Raw genomic sequence first — 21854 nt, 5'->3', positions numbered from 1 at the left:
GAAGAAAAACCACAGGATGAAACACATTATGTGGCATTTAAGATCCTTGGCAAGACAGCTCAGAGCTGGATGGACAGAGGCACCCGGTGAGAATTCAAGGAGCAGAGCTGGGGGTGAGAGCAGCAGGAAAGAACACAGCTGTAGTGACAACACTGGGGTGCAAGAACTTCAACATCCCCTACGAGCAGCCTCTGGTCTCCTTCTAGCAAGGAAATCGAAGTGCCAACACAGCAGAGAATTTCCTGGGGTTTCCATCATGCCTGTACATGTGATGCAGTCTTTCCACTGCTTGGTCAACAAGACAAGCCCACACAGGATTTGCAGTCACTGAAAAGGTCTTAAGCACCCTCCAGGGTGAAGAAAACCACACTTCCAGGACTCCCATGCAGCTATCCAATCCTTTAGAGTCCCTTTAGATGCACAGCTTTGAAGGTGTCCTCAGACTACAAGGCAACAATCTGAGGTGGGGGGGAAAATACATGTATGGGAATAAGAACTGAACAAGCAAACCTGAGATAAAGATCTGTAAAGTCCAACGGGAGCCTCAAGACAGCCCTGGCAAGATCAGCACAGTTAAAAACTGCTCATTATTTCACAATGTGTTCCTTTCCCACCGCTTCTGACCTAAATAATGTCCTTGCTTTTCAGGAGGTGGGCACTCTGTGGCTCCTCACTGCTCCCTCTCTCCAGGAGAGCACAAGCATTACTGTGACTGAAACCTAAATCCAGGGACTCTGCTTCTTGAGCCCTAATTGAAATGGCAAAAACCCCAAAATGAAATGCCCTTAAAAAGGGACAAGAGATGGGTAAACATTGAACTGTATCAACCATGACACTGCAAGAGACAGAGATGCACTTGGAATTGTTAATCTCTATTGTGTCTGTCAGATTCTCTTCATCCCTAGAAATGTGGGACTGCAGGAAAAAGGGAGCAGCATGAGGAGGAAAGGGAGTGTCTGGACGTCCATGAGTCTTGCTACAGTGAAAGTAACATAAACCTGAGTGCCATGCAGCCTACCTTTAGAAATTATTTCTATTGGGAATTCCTGCAATTTCTCCAATCCTCCCTGAAGGCGCAACAGCCATGGAGAGATAATTTGTAATGAAATATATCTTCCAAAGGTAGCTTGTTATGGGCATCAACCACCAGAACAAACTGAAGCCCTGTAGGAGCTCTGTTACTGAACATGTCCAGGTGGCTTTGGAATGTCTCCAGAGAGGGTAATTCCAGGCCCTCCCTGGGCAGTATCCCAGGGCTCTGCCATCCCGAAAGAGAAGCCAGACAGACCCTGCTGCATCTCCCTTCCAGACCTGTGGGGACATTTGGGACAAGCTGCTCACCAGGAAACCCAGCCTTGCCCTTCACGTCTTCAACTCTCAATGCCACACTAAATATCTAAGTCAAAATTTTGAGTCACTGCCGCACCCTCACTTCCCTGGAAGGCCACTCACTGAAACAGAGGAAACTTTTCTCAGTACCTTTCACTGTTTTAATAATCTTACCCATCCACTCTAATAAACGTGAGCCATTGCCTGCCTGTTTGTGAAAACCTCAAATGGAATTAAATGAAAGCAACATTTGCTGCTTGTTCATGAGCTTGATCACACTTCTACAAACATGATCTCATTAAACCATCCAAATATTAGAGTTTTGGGCAGGTTTTTGGAAGGAAAATACAAGGAGTAACCGTGAATTCTTATTATATTCGTCCTTAGCCAACATCACTGAAATAATTACAAGGAATTGTTATAGATGAGTAATGAGATAGTTGGCTCTCACAATTAAGGGGTGAACATTTTATGTAGGTTAGGAGAAGGTTTTGTAGATGTATAGTTATATTACTGTAATATGTCCATATCGCCCCAGCGTTGTTATCACAGGATGGCCTGGGGCTCCCAATGCTCTAATTTTTCCTTATTTAGTGTTTTTCTTGTATTTTTTGTTAAAGTTTAATAAACCTTCAGAAATTTTAAAAAGCGTGCAGTTGTTTCTCACAGAAATGCAGGAGTAAAGTTATTGAGAGGCTGCAATTTTTCATCATTTGCCTCAGACCTGAATGTGATTTCCTGCTTTCTTCACTCAAAAGCCTATAAAACTACTTCGTTTAAAACAGTAGAAGAAATATACTGTTGTCATTCAAATATGTGTCAGCTGTTCCCACAACAAATGCTGATAAAGTATGTGATGTTTTGATTCAGAAAGTTACTAATGTCTGTTACAGACTTTATACACCTGCACTATTCATATATGGAAGCACCAAATGGCTGGGTAGAGTATAAAACTAATGTGGATTTGACCATGGTATGGAGAGATCCTGAGGTGGTATCACCCCCCTCAAAACAAACTAACACATGCACCCCAAAAAACACACAAAAAACCGCAAAACAAATCAAAAGACCATCAAACCAATCCCCCCCTAAAAGAAAACAAACAAAAAACCCCAACCCAAACAAAACCAACCAACAAAAAGAACCCAAACCAACACAACAAAAAGAAAAAAAACTACCAAAACAACCAACAACAAAAATCCTCACAAACCCCACCCAAACTAAACCTAAACCACAACAACAAAAAATATTCCATCCTCGAACTCCCAAATCAGTGCTTGTGACTTCAATCCCGAGCTGAAGCACTCAGTACACAGTACCCTAAACTAGGAATACGTTCCCCTGATGCTTCTATTCCAAGTATTTGTGTGTTAATTCTAAAAACAGCTTTTAGAGCAGCTCCTGAGGCTGGCGCCTTTCCCTTTCTCATGCAATCTGTGACCTTTGCAGGTGAGAGGGGGAACATCAGCCCCCTGGGGTGCTTTTCACACTTCCCTCAAGGTGAACAATGGGCGAGTGCAAACCTTACTACAGCAGGACTAAATTCCAAAACCAGTAAGCTGGAGATGGAAGATTAGCAAGAGACACTCGATAACGACTAGTTTGACAAAGCACTCGGAGTTCCCCAAATTCCAGTGCATCTTGCTCCACCTGGCCCCTGGGAGGGTGATTGTCTCCCATTCATCCCACCTGGGCTAAAGGGTTTTGCTGATGCCCGCGTTTTGTGCGTGTTTACATAAATACATATTTATCTGTTGAAATCTCTGATGTTTTCTGCGGCCAAGTTGCTCTGGAGGAGGGCACAGCTTCATTCCTGCTCCAGTTATTTCCCTCCCCAGGGCTGCCATGAAAACAAATGAAATGACATGGATGATGATCTTGTCAGGTCTCATCAGCAAAGCAAGACCCGGCCTGGTCATTATCAGAATAAGAGTTTTAAAATATAAGCTTAAAACAAGACTACCGAACTTTTATACACCGAGCTGATGTCACTCGCTGCGGCTTTTCTGTAACAAATCCCTTTCCTGCAAGGATTTTACAAAACTTTTCATGTTCATGAAGGACCACTAAAAAAAGTGGTACAAATGGCAAAAATAATGAGTCAACTGCTCAGTTTATTTAGGATCCCTGCAACTTGCACGGCACTTTAAAACAAGTTGCACAGGACATTCAGTCAGCAAAATATATTTTTAAAAAAAATTTAAGAACTTTATTAGGACTGGATTTGCAAAAGAAATTTCCAACCAAGATGCCAACATCTATTAGCCTGGCACAAAACAATTAAAAGTAATGAAATTTTGACTTCTCAGTAAGTGTTAAGAAGCTTAAGATTACTGTTTGGTTAATCCTTCAGTCCCACGGAGAAGCCCTCACACAGACCAGACAGCATTCTGGAAGCAGCAGTGATGCCCCACAGCTTCTCAGCAGCATCACTCATCATGGAGCAGGAGACTGACAGCTCCAAACAGCAGCAGCTCGCCTAAAACCACTTTGTATAATGCATATATGCACTCAAAGGTGCACAGAGACCCTCTGTGCCAAAAGGCTGAGGTGATAGCATGTAATATGAACCTGTCTTGAAAAACAAAACTGGTGCACCTACAGTGAGCAGCTGTATCCTCTAGCAGAGACTTGTGTCAGAGGAGGGACTTGGGACTGCCCACTCTCAGGGAGGGGCAGGGCAGGAAGGACTAAACAAATATTATTAATTTTTCTTTTTAAAAATATATTCAAACATTTTAAAAGCCTTTGGGCACAGCCCCCAAAATAATTGATTTTAGGTGCCAACTTGAAGGCAACATTCAGCTTTGCCAGTGGCTCCTGGAAGGCTCGGGGTCTCGAAGGGAATCGTTGGGTGGTGAGGAGCTGCTGCCGGCCTGCCAGTGCGGATGTGTGCCCAGCTGGCCCCAGGTAACGGGATCCATCCTGGTGGCCACAGCAGCCTTGGAGCAGCTCCGCTCCTGCCACGAAACAGACTGGGACCAGAGCACTCGGACAAAGCCTCAGCAGAGAAGGCAGAATCATCTCCTCACCCTGCAGAGCAGGGGCTGTGGCATACATTGTCCAGTATAGACAAACACCTTGGAAGGGACGCAGAGAAAAGGCACCGTGGTCCGTTTACATACAACAGCAAATGCCATTTAATTCTCATTAAACTGAGCATGATTCCCACCACCTGCCCCTCTCAGCCCCACCTCCCAGGTCCCACAGGGACAATGCTGGAGCAGCTGATGGGAACACTACACTGTGGCAAATCTACAAATTTTCATCTTAAGTCTGAAACTTTGTTGGGAAAAGGGAAAAGAACTGATGACAGTAAGATCTGTGAAATTATGGTTAAACAGGCTGAAGTGGATCTTAAAGGCAAAAGGTCAATGTGAGTGACTTTTAATATTTTCTTTCAAAACAGTGTTCATGTGGGTTTCAGGGAAGGGTAAGGTTATTCTGAAACTTGAAAATGCTGTTTGTAAGATGTGCAATCAAGTACTATATCTGGAATATTGAAGAACTCCACCAGACCGCAGAACAGACAACCAATAAAACAGTAACATTAGTAATGAGACTGAGGATTCTGCTGCTTGGAAAAAAAAAAAAAAGAAAAAAAAAAGAAAAAAAGAGAAGGAAGATATTTCCAAAGAAATCATCTTTTTTTAATGCAATATCCCATTTTATGATTCTTGACTTTTTAGTTTATTTACTTCTTTGTATTTTTAGGCAAATCAATTACATGTATTTCTTTATACAAACACCACCTCTTAAAATAAAAAGGAAGCTTCAGTGAGAACATAGCTATGGCAGCATCAGTCAGAGAATGGAGTAATGAAGCTGATGCAAATACTTCAGACCAAGACCCAAACTTCCCCCCAACTCTGAAGTGTTCAGTTTCCTGGGAGTCAGTGTGGGCAATTTGGCAGGCATGCTCATGAATATATTAACTGACAAGAACCATCCTCCCCCTTCAGTTAATATATATCAGGAGGAAAACATGTAGAGAGGCTCAAATAGCTAAATATCTCAGGCTAAAAATATCAAGAACTCCCTCAGCTGGAAGTTGTTAGCAAGAGCTCTGATAAAAATAAGGAACCAGGACAGCATAAATTCTTTCCTTTCCTTGCAGAAAATAAACTACATTTGGGAGGAAAGTATTCAAAACATAATAAAAGAGGTGACTCACCCCTTTCAACATGCAGCACACAGTGCATGGAAAGGAGAGGAGGGGGAACAGGGATGCAAACCCAGTGCAGGAGTCCTGCTGGGAGAGCAGCAATTCCCAGCTCCAGCTCAGCTCCTGCAAGGACCAACAGCTCTGCCTCTCACACACACACACAGACACACACACATACACCTGCCCCTGCCCTGAGGGACCTCTGAAGGGCTCCAGAGACCCCAGAGACAGTAAATGACCACCCTGAGTGAATGGCTGCTCCTGGATCCTTCTCCTGAGGTTAGTGGGATACCCCTCCAGAAAGCTCCCAACACCTACAGCAGGACATTTTAAATTCACCTCTTAGCCAACAACATTTCCAGACATAGGCTGCATTCTTTATTTCTTACATATTTCTCAAACTTACCCTGACGCAGTCCAATGAGAAAACCCAGAACCAGCAGAGCCAGCTTGGCTTTGGTTTGCAAGCAGACACATGCACATACCCAGTTCTTTCATTTTTGGGCAGGCAGGGTATCAAAAAGCAAGCTCAAACCACCTACATTTAACAGCCTTCCACACTCAGAGGAAAAAGGAGCTGAGCAGGATGGGCTTGTCTCAGCCACAGAGGAAACACAGCAAACATGGTGTCTTAGGACTACTAAACCAGAAAGTAATTTACAATAGCATCCCATTCTTTCATTCTGGATGGAGCATCCCACATAAAGAGAAATTATCTGGCTAAAGCACATCACAAGTGCTCATCTCACCATTTCATAATCACATAATTGACATTTGTACATTACATTGGGTCACACGCCAGAGACACTCAAAAGGGAGTGGACCTTTGGACTTTTCAGAGAAATCTCCAGTGCCTCCTTCCCTGCAGTATCCTGCAGTATCCCACGGCAGGGAAGGATGCTTCTGCACACCAATATCTCCATTTCTTGTACAAATAAAAACTCAGGAAAGAAAGAGAATACTGTATGTGAACATCATTTGAATGCCCAAGAGACTGATGAAATTTACTTAATTTTACAAACTGAGTGATGTAAGTAAAAAAATATAACTCTGCCACTAGGAAATACTCAGATCCCAGCCACCTCAGAAAGAAATATTCTTGGACTCTAGAATACAAATATAGAATAGTAGGAACGGGCTGGAAAATTATTGTTTACCAAACTTGAATCTTTGAATATAAAGGGAAAAAACCTTGACTCTGATGTAAGGACACCTCAACATCTTCACAGGGGATTGTCACAGCATAACTCATGGGTTGTATCACATACCTGAAAGAACTTTTTCTAACAGTTTGTTACAGTAATTTTTCAATTTTACGTGTTGGATGAAGACACACAGAGAGTTCTGGGAAGCTTCTTGCGCTGAATGGCGGGTTGAGGGAAGAGATAGGAAGGTTTGTCCCAGCAGCACATCTGAGTACCCAGGCACATTGTGTATAAGTTTAAAATGTTTATCTGTTACCATTGCAGCCATAAGGCTGCAGGGCAAAGAGGGTTCAAACACACTTTGATCCTTGAGATGACTTCTGTATTGTTTCAAACAGTGCTACACCTGTCCTGTGCTCTTCAAATGCTCATGTTCAGCTAAAATATCTGGTAGTTGGCTTAAGAGCACTAGTTTTCCACCCATCTGAGATCCCTCCACGACTCCAGAATAGAACCCTTCATTCTGGTTTTCATGCTGCTTTCAGAGTTCCCCCAAGCCCTGGAATCAGAGTGTGAGGTTCTGTCATGCACCTAGGCAGAATCAATAGACCTGACGAAAAAAAAAACCCACAAAATAAAAAGCGGGCAAACAAGACAGAATAAACTTTTGAAGTGCAAAAGCTTCTTCAGGTTACTTGGCCTGTCAAAAGGTAAGAAAAAACTCTTTTCTCTTTTGGATGAATTTGCGTCCATTGCTGGGGGTGCTGTCCAGAGAGAAACATGGATGGAAGCTTGATGGGGGAATTAAAAGCTCCTTGTACCAGATTTGCATTAGGGGAGTAGTGCATTCCCAGGGAGAAAACAAGTTACACATATGGACTGCTCTTGCTGTTTCCAGAGGCTTTCATTCACACTGCTCTAAACAAATACTTTGCTTTAAGAAGCTGGGTTGTTGGGTAGTCCTTTTGTTGGTCCTGAAGACAAATAAATACAGGTGTTGAATATTGATCCTAAAGACAAGTAAATACAGGTGCTGAACATAAAATCAGCCTTGGCGAGGTAACTGCAGTCATTATACAACCAACAGGTAGAACACAGTAAATTTTGTTTCCATACCAGGCAACATGACAAGGGTATAATAAGGCTGCCATTGAACCAGCCCAAAGGTGGGCCAAGAGTGCAGTTACTCTATTAACTCTGAAAATGCCCCTTTTAATTTTATTCCATATTTGAATCAAAACTGTTTGTCTTTTTTTCCCCACCAATCTGCTTCTGTCATTCAACACACGCAAGTGGTGCCCATTTGCCTGTTCTAAAGACAAAGATATCAATCCTTGATCCATAAATATTATTATATAAATTCATACATACACCTTTTAACTCACACAAACACAGGCAACACAGTGACAAAAACTGGTGCTGGGAGAATGCAATGGTCATCTCTCTTTCAGCTATGTTAACTCTTTAAATATGGCCCTGGACTGGGAAATGAAAAACACCAAGAAAGTTATGAGCTTGTTATAAACTGCCTCACAGAGCTGGACTGTAGTTTAGCTGAAATCCACAACTGAATCACAAAGGCAGGAAGAACATGAAAACATTTCCATTTTCAGGCTGCAGAATACACAGCAACTACTTTGCCAAGCTGCACTGTTGGTCTCTTTAATCTCTTTTCTTGGTTCCTTTCACAACACCCTCGGAATGCCTCAGAATAAGGTGTCAGGAAGCCCGAGGCACATCTGACACTGCCATGGGTTAGGTTTCCCTACACTTCCCTCAATTAGTTTTTCACTTGTGCCCTGAATTACTGAGGATTTCCAATGTTTGTGCTGAGCATTAAGTGCCTGTGTTCACTTCAGCCCACAACCATTTGCAGAAGGCAAAGCTCTCTGTAAAAACACACCACACCAGAGAGCCCCTCTAATTATGCCTTGCCCAGTGAATGTGTACACTGTGCAAAGAGAAATTAAACAGAAACTAATACCAAAATACTTCCACAAGCTCTGTGTTTCCCTGTGGCTGCAGCTGATCCTCCCCAGTGCTGCTCTACCAGGGAGCCCCTTATGCACGACCTGCTCTCTGAAATATGGAACAGGTACTCCCACAAGCTGCTGCAGGCATGACCCTGCATTTTCAAATTCATTTATTTGGCTCACAGTCCAAGTATTGAAACCATAGAGTCCTTTTTTGACTTTTTGAAGTATTTTGTAAGAGCTTTACTAGATAGTGATATGAGTGAAAAACTGCTCAATCCACTTACATTGTTTTACAGGAATAAAGCTTCTGGTTTTATGTCAAGAAAAGCTTCTCTCTATTATTTGGGGTTTTTTTCCCTAAATGAGTAATCAAACCCAGAATTGGAGACTGACACTAGGCAACTTTTATCTTTCTCTTTTTTTTTTTTTTCCCTAGTTTGGAATTATTTACTACATACGTATAGGTCTGTTTGGGGAATATGGGTAACATTTTATAAACAACTTTTTTTTAATTACTGGATTTAATGGGAATACATCTGCATTCAATATTCCAGTTTGCTTTTGTTTCTAATCATCTTTTTAGGATAATCTGTGAAATTATTCAAAATAGGTTTTTTATTCACTTTTTCTATGTTCACCAACTACAGTTACACAAATAATTTCGGTCTTGCATCTTTGAAGCATAAGATAGTTTTATTGGGGGTTGGGAGTTGTTTGTTTAGTTGGGTTTTGCTACATTGTAATAGCTCATATTATTTCCAAAAATATTTTGAAGTATATATAACTAGGTTTGTTGATGCCCATGCCTACACATAATGGTCTTGTAAACGTAAACATCTTTCCTTCATAAAGAATTAGATGTACATTTAGCAAAATTAGAAGTGACACTGGATTTGAGGAGCTGCCTCAGAAGTCAGTAACACCAACATGTTTTACCTTTCAGATCTGCTCGTCAAGCCCATTACCATCACCAGAGGCACATTTCCAAACTTCCAACACTGCTCTTCATCTCCTGATCAGATCTCCTTCATCTTTTCCAGCTTTGTATTTTTGTTAACCAACTCTCCTGTGTGCAAGCTCTGTGTGTTTATTTGTTGATCATATACTTCTACTCCAACCCAAAAAATCAACTTATATTTGCATTCTTTTACAATGTACATACACATTGGAAATTATTTTACAATGTGCATACACACATTGTAAAAACCAAATTCCTCAGGCTGCAATAGATGCCTTTTAGTTTTTTAAACATCATCTTCATGTACATGTATCCTCTACAAATTCACATTTCAAGGAATATTAAACAATAAACAATTAAAAGAGCCAAATAGTTCAAGAGACACACAATAGGAGTCATAACTCTCACTTCCGGGGCAAATTCAGATTTGGCAAGGGAGTTTCATTATTCCTGATAGACCTGATGAAATGTCAGTAACTCCAAACACTCAAAAAGCACCTGCACCTCCCCACCACCACCTCCACTCAAAGACTGACCCAAACAGGAGCCATCCAAGGCTGGCCCTCACTCTTTGAGAGTTAGCTGGGAGAAGAACATAAATTACATATCTGGCATGGAGACATCAGGAGCGGCTTTGGGTTCTCAAATCCTGCTGCTGCTGCTTCAGGGATCTGATAAAGCACCTCAACTTCTGAGGAGCATCAGGTGGCAGCCTCACCTCCATCCTCACAAATCCCCCCATATTTATGACACAGTCACACACCCTGTCAGCCACAAGATCCACTCTGTCCCAACGCTGTCAAGAACAACAGAGTTATTAAGGAATTAATAACACTCCAATATCTTACTCAGAAAGCACAATACCTCCCAAGGAAAGGAACATAAGCCACAATACAGTTTGCCACTGATGTTGCTGGAATTTTTTCCTAACCTCTAAAACAGGTTTTTGAGAGTAAAACCCAACACTTTCTTATAAGCACTAGGCTGTTTATCATAGAAAAATAGACAGTATTTTACTTTCTTCTGCTATCTGTAGAAATGCTTAACTCCAGCAATGGAACATTCTTACTAACGTTCCAAACTCATTTGATCAATATAAAAATGCACCTGCTAGTAACAAGACATAATCAATAGCAATATAAAAATAAAATTGCATGCACTGGAATTTACATATACTGCTAACTCCTTAGTATTGATTACTTATTGTTTCTGTATTTTCAAAACACTGGATTCTTCCTATGAATATTACAGGGTTTTGGTTTGGTTTGAAGGTGAAATCTCTCCCAAGATTCTGAGGCATTAGAAATAAAAATGGAAGTAATGTAAAGCACAGGATATCATGCAATCAGTAATTTCTTAAATTTGTTACAAAGACAGTATTTTATTTAGGAATAGGAGAAAGGAAGAAAAGAAACAATGAAGCCTAAGTAGGAAATTAGGAATTCATTGGCAATGTATGCCTGATAAATCTCTTTAAGAGTTTGGGGTTAACATCAAGGGTTGTTCAACCAGACCCACACTAACTCCAAAAAACCCCAAGGCATAAGCCCAAAGGCAGATTTAAAGCCTAGCAAGGGTGGGATAAAGCAGCCCATTAATTCAATGCACTGAGGAGCTAAACAACCACTCACTATCCACAACCACAGCTGAAAAACAATACTTGCCATCAGAAATGTGATTTCTGAAATCTGCATTTCCTCAAATTGTAATTTTCAATTGATATTTGCACAGGAAAGAAGGTGGGGCAAAAAAAGTGTGGTGCCACAGTGTTCTTCCACAGGCTCCAGCTTAAAAATAAAACCTCAAAAATGCTGGTACTCTTGCTTAAAGAATGATTGAGAGAACTTTGAAAAGCATAGAGAAAAAATGGGCAAAATAAATTATTTTAATTTAAATTTTTGTTCTTTTATCACAAACTAGGCTGGCTTTCCTTGAGAGGAGATGTGTATGTCAAAGCTGTGTGCAGCTGGCGCTTGGAGGACCAAAGGCTTCTCCACAAGAGGTTCAGGTCACTCTGGGCACAGGGAAAGGAGGACCAAAGGGAGAGGAAAAGAAGGGCTTTAGGGATAGAAACACCTTCGAAACAGAAAGGCAAGAGGCCAACATTATCTGTCAAAAAAAAAAGAAACATCAGCTCGGTTTGGTTCACCTGGGAGAGTGGGCAGTGGGCGAGGAGGAACAGGTGGAAAAGTTAAAATACTGACTTTTGACTCTTAGCCCATCACATGACACCTGCATCAGCAAACATCTTCATGAAATTAAAAATCAGGGTACAATCACATAAAATAAATTATGGAAGAGTCACTAACAGCATGTTTCTACAGAAGAGAGAACGTTTCAGCAAAGCTCTTCCTACCCTAAGCCAACTCCACTAAAAGACTTTCATTAATGAGTGCTATGTAGAAATACAGAAGTGTACATGACAAATCAGGAAAAATTACAAGCCCTTCTGGGGACAGGAAGAGAATAAGGAAAGTTAATAACAGAAAATTCAATACAGGCAAATGTGGAGTACCATGCTCAGGACTAAGAAATCAAACACACAAATATAAAATGGGGAATAATTGCCAAGGCAGCTATGTTGCAAAAAGAACCTGGAGGGCGTGTGACTGCAAAAATGGATTATTTAAAAAACAAAATAAAACACAACCCCCCGTACAAACAAACAACTCCCCCAACAATGGCAACAATAAACAGGCAAGTGTCCTGGGAGTATTAACAGCATTGTTTTATCTATATTATGTCAAAGGAAAGGTAATTATTTCATTCTGCTCTGGATACGCTACTAACAATATAGAGAAAAAACAAACAGTCCAGAGACAAGAACCACAGAAGATGTGAAAGGGAAAAAAAATAACCCACCACAAAAATGTTCTCAAGTTTATTTCTATATCTGATGGAAAATGAAAAGCTAGGACTCTATGGTCCTGACTACTGCCATATTTCAGTTTCTTAGAAAGGGACATTTTATGTTCTAACCTTTTCCCTTCCTGGAACTGTAAGTGAGAAATACCTCAAAGACTAGAGAAGCACGGACAGAGGTCATCAAGATTTCTGGATTAACACATTTGTTGATATCTGAGGGTGATTCTCTCCCAGGAGCTGAAACAACACCTGCCCACTGCCTGAACAACCTGGTGTTAGGGGTCAGTGGCTCCACAGCACAGAAAAAAACCCTCAGCTGTGACTCAGCCTGGACCAGCGGTACTTCCTGGAATGTTTGTGCACCAAAGAAAGCAGGAAACAAGTGGTCCTAACCCCAAGCAACCCAGCTGGAAGGCTCTGCAGACGCAGCTCCTGAGCCCTGATGGAGAAAAAAAGTCATCTGGTTTTGCCCAAAGGAGCCTTAGCAGAAAATTCTTAAAAAAAAGGTGTTTTGAGCCACTGCTCATTACCTGCAGAGCACCACACAAGGCTGTGCAGGGCAGTGACCCTTCCTCTGCTCAGCCACACCAAACCACACAACTGTGTATTTGTGAGTCTCTCTCCCTGGGCACAGCAGCCTGGAGGGGCCCTGCTGCAGGTGAGTGTGCAACTCTCCAGTCTGGAGCATTTCGAGTGCATTTCCCAGTCTGAAGTGCATCCACAAGAGAGACAGCAGTTTTGCAAAAATACTACATTTCTACAAGTTCCTTTGGCATCTCATCCTGTTGCAAGAGAGACAGTGGAAGCTGTCTATATGCATTTCTGGTTTATGTGATACTCCAAGAAAGAAAAATAAAATAAAATTCAGGGCTACGTAGCTCAAATTGGGGACCCAATAACCAATAAACATTTTTGTCTTTTGCTTTTCTGCATCTTAGTGCCACTTCCAAACTGGCTGTCGGTCAGGAGTGGCTTGATGCCTATTTTTAGAGGTGAAGCTCAGACACTGTGGAGCTGGGCACCAAAGAAACAACACAATCTTCCTGTAGGAACAGCCGTATTATGAAACAGCAAGGCAGCCATAAGGCACAAACCGCAAGACAGCAAAATAGCAAATTATCAAATAGCTGCTCATTACCAAAACAATGCTCTTCCCTGCACAACAAAAACCTCAGAGCTTTTTTTTTTCGGGGGGGGGGGGGGAATCAGTGAACGTGCAAAGTGAGAAATATGCTCCGTGTATATCTGCATTTTCCAAGTTAAGAGAACATTTTTGGGAATGCAAGTACAGTGCCCAGACACTGTGGAGACACAGTGTTCCAGCTGCTTCTGAATGGCAAATTCTACCCCTCCCTCCCGGGGCTCTGACATCCCTGAGACACAGCTCCAGGACTGCCACACACCCCTCGGTCTGCTGCCATCTCATAGGTGTGGGTCGGTTTTACCTTGGAGACAACAAATACTACACCCCTGCTCTTTCAAGTCCTTCCTGGCAGCAAAGGAATGGTCATTTCCCAGCACCTGGAGGGACAGAATGTTCCTCCTAGCTCAACAAAAGCCTCCCACTTCCTGACCTGCCTCCTGGCTGTCCTGGCTCTGCTCCATCTCACCAGGTCTGCATCCCTGGTCCAGATGCTGCAGCCTCCTCCCAGATCCCTGATCCCAGACCCCCAATCCCAGGGCCAGTTCTCTTAGGGAGCAATTCCTGGTTCTCCCCTCCCCAGACTGACCATTTCCATGGCGTTTCCTCTATGCTCCCTGTCATCCCCGTGTCCTGGCACCTCACAGCTGCAGGCTCCAGCTGCTCACATCTCCACTTTCCTTCCCACCCAGCCCCAATTTTCCTCCCCTCTGATCCCAGGATCTGCTGCCTCCCAGCGAAGATGAAATATTCAGCGATTACAGTCAGTAAACCCTAAGCATATGCAAATGGATCTTTTTGAAAAGGCTTGTATCCTGGCTAAATTCAGATGCTTTGTCATGCAAATGGCAGAAAGACACATCTCTGGAATCAAATCCCTCATCCTTTTCTTTTTCGACTGGATTTCAAGTGTTTTGAAGGAGAGGGGTATCACTGGTCTTCCACAGTAAAAGTTGAGAAAACTTTTAAAACATTGGAAAACACCTATTGTCTTTGCCCAATTTTCCAAATGGGCCACATTTGAACTGAACTTTTACACACAAAAAAAAGTTACATGAATCGGCACAAGGCTTAAATATTGCACTGTAACTTTTCCACCCAAACAGTGGAAGTTTGGCAAAGTTACTGAAATCTTGGCTGCTTTAATACTTGTGACAGCATCATATGCCTGTAATTGAAGCAGAATTAATTTCTTCTGTTTAATCTGAATGGCAGCACATACATTACCTGAAACATTTTCATGTGCTCCCAAGACACCTGTGCAGAGTAAATGAGCACCTGAAGCACATGGCCAATAATAAATACTGATAAATAGCGACTATTTGCAGAGCCCTCCCTTCTGCACACTTTATTGAAATGTATATTCTTGTAAAATGCCTGATGTTCACAGACTCCCTGAGCAGCACAACCACAACTTTTACAAGTTAGACCTGATACATGTCAAACCTACACTTTCAACAGGCAGGATTAAACTACCAGATTTGTCTTCAGAAGTGTGGGGAGAGAATTAATACATCTTTTACCACCAAAATCTTAAGAAACTAGCTGGCCACTTCCCAGGGATGAGTAGCAAATTCATCATTGAAGCCAGTTAATTTTTATCTCAATCTTATTTTTACATAGCTTACAAACACTGCAGTTGAAAAGGTGACTTAACTATGTAAACTCAGGCAATGCAGTCTTTTCAAATCTGAGGGGGGAAAAAAAACATGGAAGAAGATGCCCAAAGAACTCCACTCATACAAAGGAACTGTACATACAAACAGCCAACGTCTCAAAACAGACCTGAAGAGAAGCAGTATTTTGATAAGGCATCCTTTTATAACAAATTAAGTCACAGTCTCTAGTCATCCAGTTAGTTTTTAATCTGGGTGTCTGCCAAGCCCCAAGAAGGTTTGGGGCTTCTTGGGAAGAGGAGTAGTTTGGAAGATCAGTGGAACACGAAGAAAACTGAACTCAAAACATATATTCCCACCAGAATTTTGTTTTCCTTATATGTTTGTTAGAACTGCTTTTCTACATATCTATTTCCAACTTGAAGTATTATTTATATATAAACAGACAGATACATTTGCAAATGGAACTCGTGTGGTCTGGTCCTTTTTTTCTCAAAGATTTAAAGTTTAGAGAGTTTCACCATTCAGTGTGGTCAGGTCTGAGCTCCGAATCTGAAATAGCCCTATTTTAAGGGATAAGGGGAGGAAGAAATGAAAAAGGATTGTTCACAGTTGCTGTGAAGAGGTAACAGTAGAGGATGTGCAGATACTTTTTTGTCTTTTTTCCTTTGACAGCATAGTCGGGTCTGGGGTGGTGCCGGCACAGCGGTGTGGTGAAGAGCTACTGTTTAACACAGTTTTTCCATCCTTGAGCAACCGGGATGGACACAGCCCAGAATTAAGGCACAGCTCTTCCAGAGTGAGAGGAAGGGGCACAAAGACTCTTTATTGTGATTTTGTCTCCACCTTCCTCTCGCCTCACAGGTATCATGTGCCCTCACCTTCAGTGTTTTACCCAGCTGTGCTGTGCTGCACCTCTCTGGCACAAAATTGGGCGTTGCTGTCCCCAAATTCATCTGCCCACACTTCACATGTGTTGTGAAGCTCAATAATGCAGGTGGTTTACCCCAGAGGTCAAGCAGAAGGGACAAAGAGAGGGACCATAAAACAAATGCCATCTTGGAACTGAACATTTGCCAAGGGCTATTACAAATGGCTGGCAAAACTTTGTTCGTTTTTATAGTAATTACATAACCTCAAAGGACACAAATACCGAATGCAGCACACAGCAAGGCACCGTGCTACAAGACACACTTGGCACTGGGCTGTTCTGTAAAATACATCACAGCAAATATCACAAACAGCAGCTGAACAACACACCTCTTTTCCACACTTGGTAAATAAGCTTTTCACACCCTGGTCCTCTCACTGGCACACATCCTCATGGGGAACACACATGGTCCACATAATCAGGGCATTAAAAACTGAGGGAATGTGATTTTTAAAAAAATTTATTTCCTCAATTATTACAAGTGTATTTTGGAGATTGGTTACTGGCTACATATTTTAGGCACTTAAAATCTTGAGGAGACGTGCCAGTGTTCAGTTGAATTTTCTGTTCTAAAAACTTTGGTATTAAACATAATTATAATTCCACTTTTCTTGATTAAGTAAGTACTTATTGTATCAGTCAAACATATGTATTTTCCTCTGTGGTTTCCAAATTAACACAATCTCATGCAGAAGTCAGAGCTGTATTTTTGTAGAGATATTTAATTGGACAGCCACTTCTTTTTGAGTGGAACAAAAACTTATGCGTTACCTTGGGATAAGCATTTCATGGCTGTAAAACAATGTCCCAAGAGGGAAAAAAATTGCAATCACGGTTTTTTGGAAGTCAGAAAGAAAGCAAATGAAAATGGCAAGGATGTGATCTCATCAGAAAGAAGAAATTTTAACGGATGAAATACCAAAAAAATCTGGAATGTATACTATACATAATGGTATTCCACATGATAAAACAAGTCTCAAAGCTTTTATATATATTTTTCCCCACTGAAGGAAGGAGAAAGAGGATGTTTGTAACTCCCAGCTGAGTTAATTTGTGAGGAGATGCAACCATGAAGTTTCTGACCTGTCAGGTCCACGATGTAAAAACAAACCATTTCAGTGTTTCGCACAAAATAATCTACACGTGAGGAGTCCACACTTCCAGCTGTTAGCTCGAAGTGGGAGACAACGTGTATTTAAATCGAACAGCACCATCTAGCAGGTCCTCACAACTTTACTCAGGAGGGCAGTTGCTACTTGACAATAAGTCAGTTTGGCAGGCTTGCCCTGAAAATTACTAAACATTTTCAGAGCAAACGAAATATTATGTGCTTTACAGCACCAAGAACCCCGAAGAAAAATCAGCTACAATGAAAAGAGGACGACTGAAAACTGTTTAAAGTTTCAGCCCCACAACCAGAGCGCTTGTGTGTGCAGCTTGCACTGGGTAGCTTTTGCAAAGCAGAATTAAAACAACATGATCTTCATCTGATCCGATGCACAGCAGCCCTATGGATTTGTTTTCAGTCCCACTGTGAGATCCCACTGTGCCCTTCAGTGATTTACTGAGTGTATTGACAAACACCAGCAGCCGTGTAGCACGAGGAAATGGTTTAATTCCCTAATTTTGCTAAGACAAAATAAACACTGCTTCCACGAGCCGGCCAAGCAATTATTTTTAAAATTATCCCTCCGCTGGAACTAAGAAGTGCCACTAGTTGATCAGATTTCAGAGCCCAAGTTGTGCCTCCCGCTCCATCTCAGCAATTAACGCTTCCCGGCAGGGCTGCCTCTGTCTCCCTTCACTTTCCGTGGCAAAGTTAGGTGTGAAATTGTCAAACGCCTTAAATCCCCCTTCTCCTGTTGAAACAGAGATGCCTGGCCTGCTGCTGTTGCAAGGAAGCGTGCATGCCAGCCTCTGGAATTAGGCAGTCTTGAAAAGAAAAAAAAAAAAAAACCCAAGCAAAAAAACAAAACAAAAAAACCCCCAAAACCAAACAAAACCAAAAATAAAAACGCACGAAAAGAACTAACCCAACATTAACCAAAAAAAAAAAAAAAAAGCAAAGAAACAAATAAAACCATCAAACCCAAAATTCCTAAACTCACACATACGGGAAAAAAAATAAAATAAAAAGAAAGAAAAACACCCAACAAACAAACAAAAAAACTTTTAGGTGAAGGTTCAAGACAAGCTGCCTGGAGGGAAACTCGTCGGCCGTGCCCGGAGCGCAGATCGCGGGTGCTGAACCCGCTCAGGAGCGATGCGATTTTTGGAACAGAGAGGTGCGAACCCGATCTCTGCCAGGCGCCCTCCGCCTCCGGACCCCCTCAGCAGCCTTACCCCGACCTTCCCACCTCCGGTACACTTCGTCCCCCTCCTCCTCCTCCTCCTCGCACGGGCTTTTCCGCCCCCTCCATCCCCACCGTGCCAAACCGGCCTCGGTCACGCCAAGTCGCGGCCGCTACAGGACAACTTGAGGAGACGCCGTCCATTCCCCCAAAAACTGCGTTTTCCTCCCCGGTTCTGCAGGCGCTGCCCGTGCCGGGGGCACCCCCAGCCCTCCCCGTCGGGCAGCGGGCAGGAGAACGCCGGAGCGCGGCTCGCCCGGGCGCGTTATGCGCAATTAGGAATAATAAAAAAAAAAAAAATCATAAAACCCCAGCATGAGTTCGGGCAGGCAGCGGGAACCGGGGGGCGCGGTGCCCGCTCCCCTTTGTGCGGCGGGGCGGGCGCGGAGCCCCCCGAGAGCGAACAATGGGGGTCCGCGGCAAAAGTTGCGAGGCGCCCACTTGGGACGCGGCCCCGGCCCCCTGCCCGGGCTCTTTGTTACCGGAGGGGTCCCGGCACCTTGCGGGGCCGGGCTGCGAGGCGGGCACGGGCGGCTCTGAGGCGGGACACATCGCCGCGACCCCGTCCGAGCTCGGACACCGCGTCCCGGCGCGGGGACCCGCGGAGCGCGGCCGCCGCCCCCCCGCGCCCCTCTCGCCCTCACAAACTTTGTGAGGGGGCCGCGCGCGCGGGGCCGGCGGGCGTGTGGGGCGGGCCGGGCCGGGGTGTGGGGAGCGAGCACTCACTTCTCGCGGGCCTGGCTGTCGGACGGGACGCTGCTGTTGCTCTTGCCTTTGCCGTACATGCCTGCGGAGAAGCTCCCGACTGTCACGCACCTGTCAACCCATCACCGCCTCCCCGGGACCGGCCCCGTCGCCACGGTGACGGGCGCCACACGCGCCCGCCATTGGCCGGGCCCGCCCCCCGCGCGGTGATGGACGGGGCGCGCATCCTGCCGGGCGCGGCCCCGCCCCCCCCCCGCGCGAGGGGGAATTAGAAACGGTTCGAGAAGGATTTTAAACAAGCGGCTGTTCCCGGCGCCCGCCGCGCCCCCCGCCGCCGCGCCGCCGAGCGGGGAGCGCGCCGGAGAGACGCAAACTGCGGACCGGACTCTCGCCCGGCCCGGAACGGGCAGCGCCCGAGCGGCCGCTCCGTGTCCCCAGCCCGGCACCCGCAGCGAGGCCCCCGCCCCAAAAACACCCCCAAAAGCACCCCCGAAGGTCTCCCCGCACCCCTCACCCCCAGGGGAAGGGACCCCCCTCCAGCGAGAGCTGGGACCGGGCTGGAGGTGGGGAGGAAACATTTCCTGAAGTGAAGCAGCGTGTCTTAGAGTAGCTTAAAACATAATAAAAAAAAAAAATTAAAATTAAGAAAAAAAAAATAAAAACCACCCACGGTCTGAAGAAAATTCAAGGAAATGCTTTGATTTTTTTTTTTAAAGTTACATGGCAATAATTGCGTGCTCCGCAGAGACGGCAGAGAGAGAGAGAGAGAGAGCAGCCACTGGGGCCATTTGTTACTTGATTTCTCTTTTTTTTAAGTACCCGAAGCTCTGGAATTTTTCCGCTCTTCCTCCTCAACCACAGTCCCAAATTGTGCAGATATTGGTGCCTGCTTGTGTTTGAACTGGGGCTAACCTTGTAAACCCATTCCCGTGTGCGACCCCTGGGAGGGGGCTTTTAGTATTTCGATGTTTTCAGTGAGCAATGCCAATCTTTTTTTTTTTTGTGTGTGTGTGTGTGTGTGTCAAATGCACCCAACATCTATCTCCCCGCCGTGTCAGGAACAACCAGGGCCACGGGAAAAAAAAAAAACCGACCAAAATTCGAGAGCAGGGAAGTTGTGCGAGAGCGTAGACCACCAGCATCTGTTTATCATTGTTGGAGCTGCAAAGGGGGGAAAAAAAAACATCCTCTGGATCCTGAGCTGCCGGAGCGGAGGGAATGGTTGGTGAGGTGAAGCTGGGGAGGGGGGGATTAGGAGAGTATTAATGAGCGGCTGGAACAAATTAGCGAGGGAGCAGCAGAGACAACAGGAAAGGAGTGCGAGGGGCTGGAAAACCCGAGGTGCCTGTGGCAGTGCCCGGCGTGGGATGCGTGTGCTCTAGGAACCCACCCCAGAAATTCATCGGATTGAAACGCACGGCAGCAAAAGCCATTTTGTGTCAAAGTTGGTTGTCTTGGGCTTTCACCCCGTTACACGATTTAAAAAAAAAAAAATATTTTTATGGACAGCGTGAGAGTGTGGTTGGGGTGGATGTAGGGAAAAGAAGTAAATTAGGCTGACATCATTCACCCTTGGTTGGGACCGAGGCTCCTGCTCCCGAGTTACACCCAGGAAACCAGAGGAAGCGGGTTATGGTGTGAGGAGAAAGTGGGAAAGGAGAAAAAGAGGGAGGAAGGAGTGAGTGGAAGGGAAGGAGAAGCCGGCAGAGGAAATGAAGGTTGCGAGGATGAAAAAGCAAAGTAAAAGCACAATGCACGGCGAATTTGGGGGGAAAAGAGCAGGGAGAGAGGCTGAGAAGTTGCTGCAGGGCGAACCCAAGGGAGGCGTTTTGCCCGCATTGAGGCAGAGGAATTGTCACAAGCGTCGTGCCCGCAGCTGAGGAGGCGGCTGGTGGCGCTTGGGGTGGCAGGACAGGGCACAGAAACAGGCAGAGAGACAGGGAACCAGGGCAGGGAACGAAGAAGGACTCGGGTTCTGGGTGAGGTTTAAAAGCAGGCTGCTGAGGAAAGGCAGGGAGTGAGCGCGGACATCCTTGGCCAAGCCACAGGATGGAACTTGGGTTCAGAGCAGAACTTTGATCCCGGCGTTTTCCTCGCCCTTGGGAAGGGCGGGATGGCCCATCAGGAGGGATGAGTAACTCCTCTCCAAGGCTCCCCTCTGCCGCGGGATCGCGGGGCTCTCACACCGAACTGATAAGGGTGGCGAAACCCTCCCCGGGCGGGCGAGGCCATCCCCCGAGGCTTTGTTTGCCTCGATGGTTTTGGTTGATTTGCTTGTGGTTTAAGGTTGGGGGATATTTCGGGAATGCGGCTGCGTCAGTGCTGTGTCAGCCCTGTGAGGGGCGAATTTTTCCTTCTAGGAAAGGACAATGTCGAGGTGTTTCCCAAAAATGTGACGGCGAGATAGCCGTCGTGTCCTTCGGATATGCATCCCAGGACGGGACTTTCGCAGCTGGAAACGCTCTGTTGCCGTTTTCCCTGTGATTTATTTGCGTCCCCGTGGTTTATTTTGGCCTGGATGGGTTGTGCAGATCAAATTGTGCAGATCAAATCGTGATTTGGGGCAGAGCGGGATGAACTTCGGGAGGGGCCCTGCGACATGAGCGGGACGAACAAAAACCGCGAAGGCAAACGTTTTAAATGTTAAAAATTCTCTTCACAGGTCTGCCTCC

The 21854-nt window shown here is 44.6% G+C and overlaps 1 protein-coding gene across 2 annotated transcripts in view; it reads right to left on the bottom strand.

Moving 5' to 3' along the window:
* Positions 1 to 19388, bottom strand: part of SSBP2 (single stranded DNA binding protein 2) — a 137495-nt gene extending 118107 nt beyond the window's left edge. The window contains exon 1 of one of the 2 annotated variants that reach the window (XM_030968366.1): positions 19204 to 19388. In XM_030968366.1, the coding sequence (XP_030824226.1) occupies positions 19204 to 19262 (59 nt within the window). In that variant the 5' untranslated portion in view covers positions 19263 to 19388. The remainder of the gene's footprint in view (positions 1 to 19203) is intronic. The other variant, XM_030968368.1, reaches the window with a different exon arrangement.
* Positions 19389 to 21854: the final 2466 nt, after the last annotated feature.

This window comes from Camarhynchus parvulus, chromosome Z (genome assembly GCF_901933205.1).
Source record: "Camarhynchus parvulus chromosome Z, STF_HiC, whole genome shotgun sequence".
Classification (NCBI taxonomy): domain Eukaryota; kingdom Metazoa; phylum Chordata; class Aves; order Passeriformes; family Thraupidae; genus Camarhynchus; species Camarhynchus parvulus.
The sequence above is the reverse complement of the archived record's forward strand: the minus strand, read 5'-3'. Positions and strand labels throughout refer to the sequence as shown.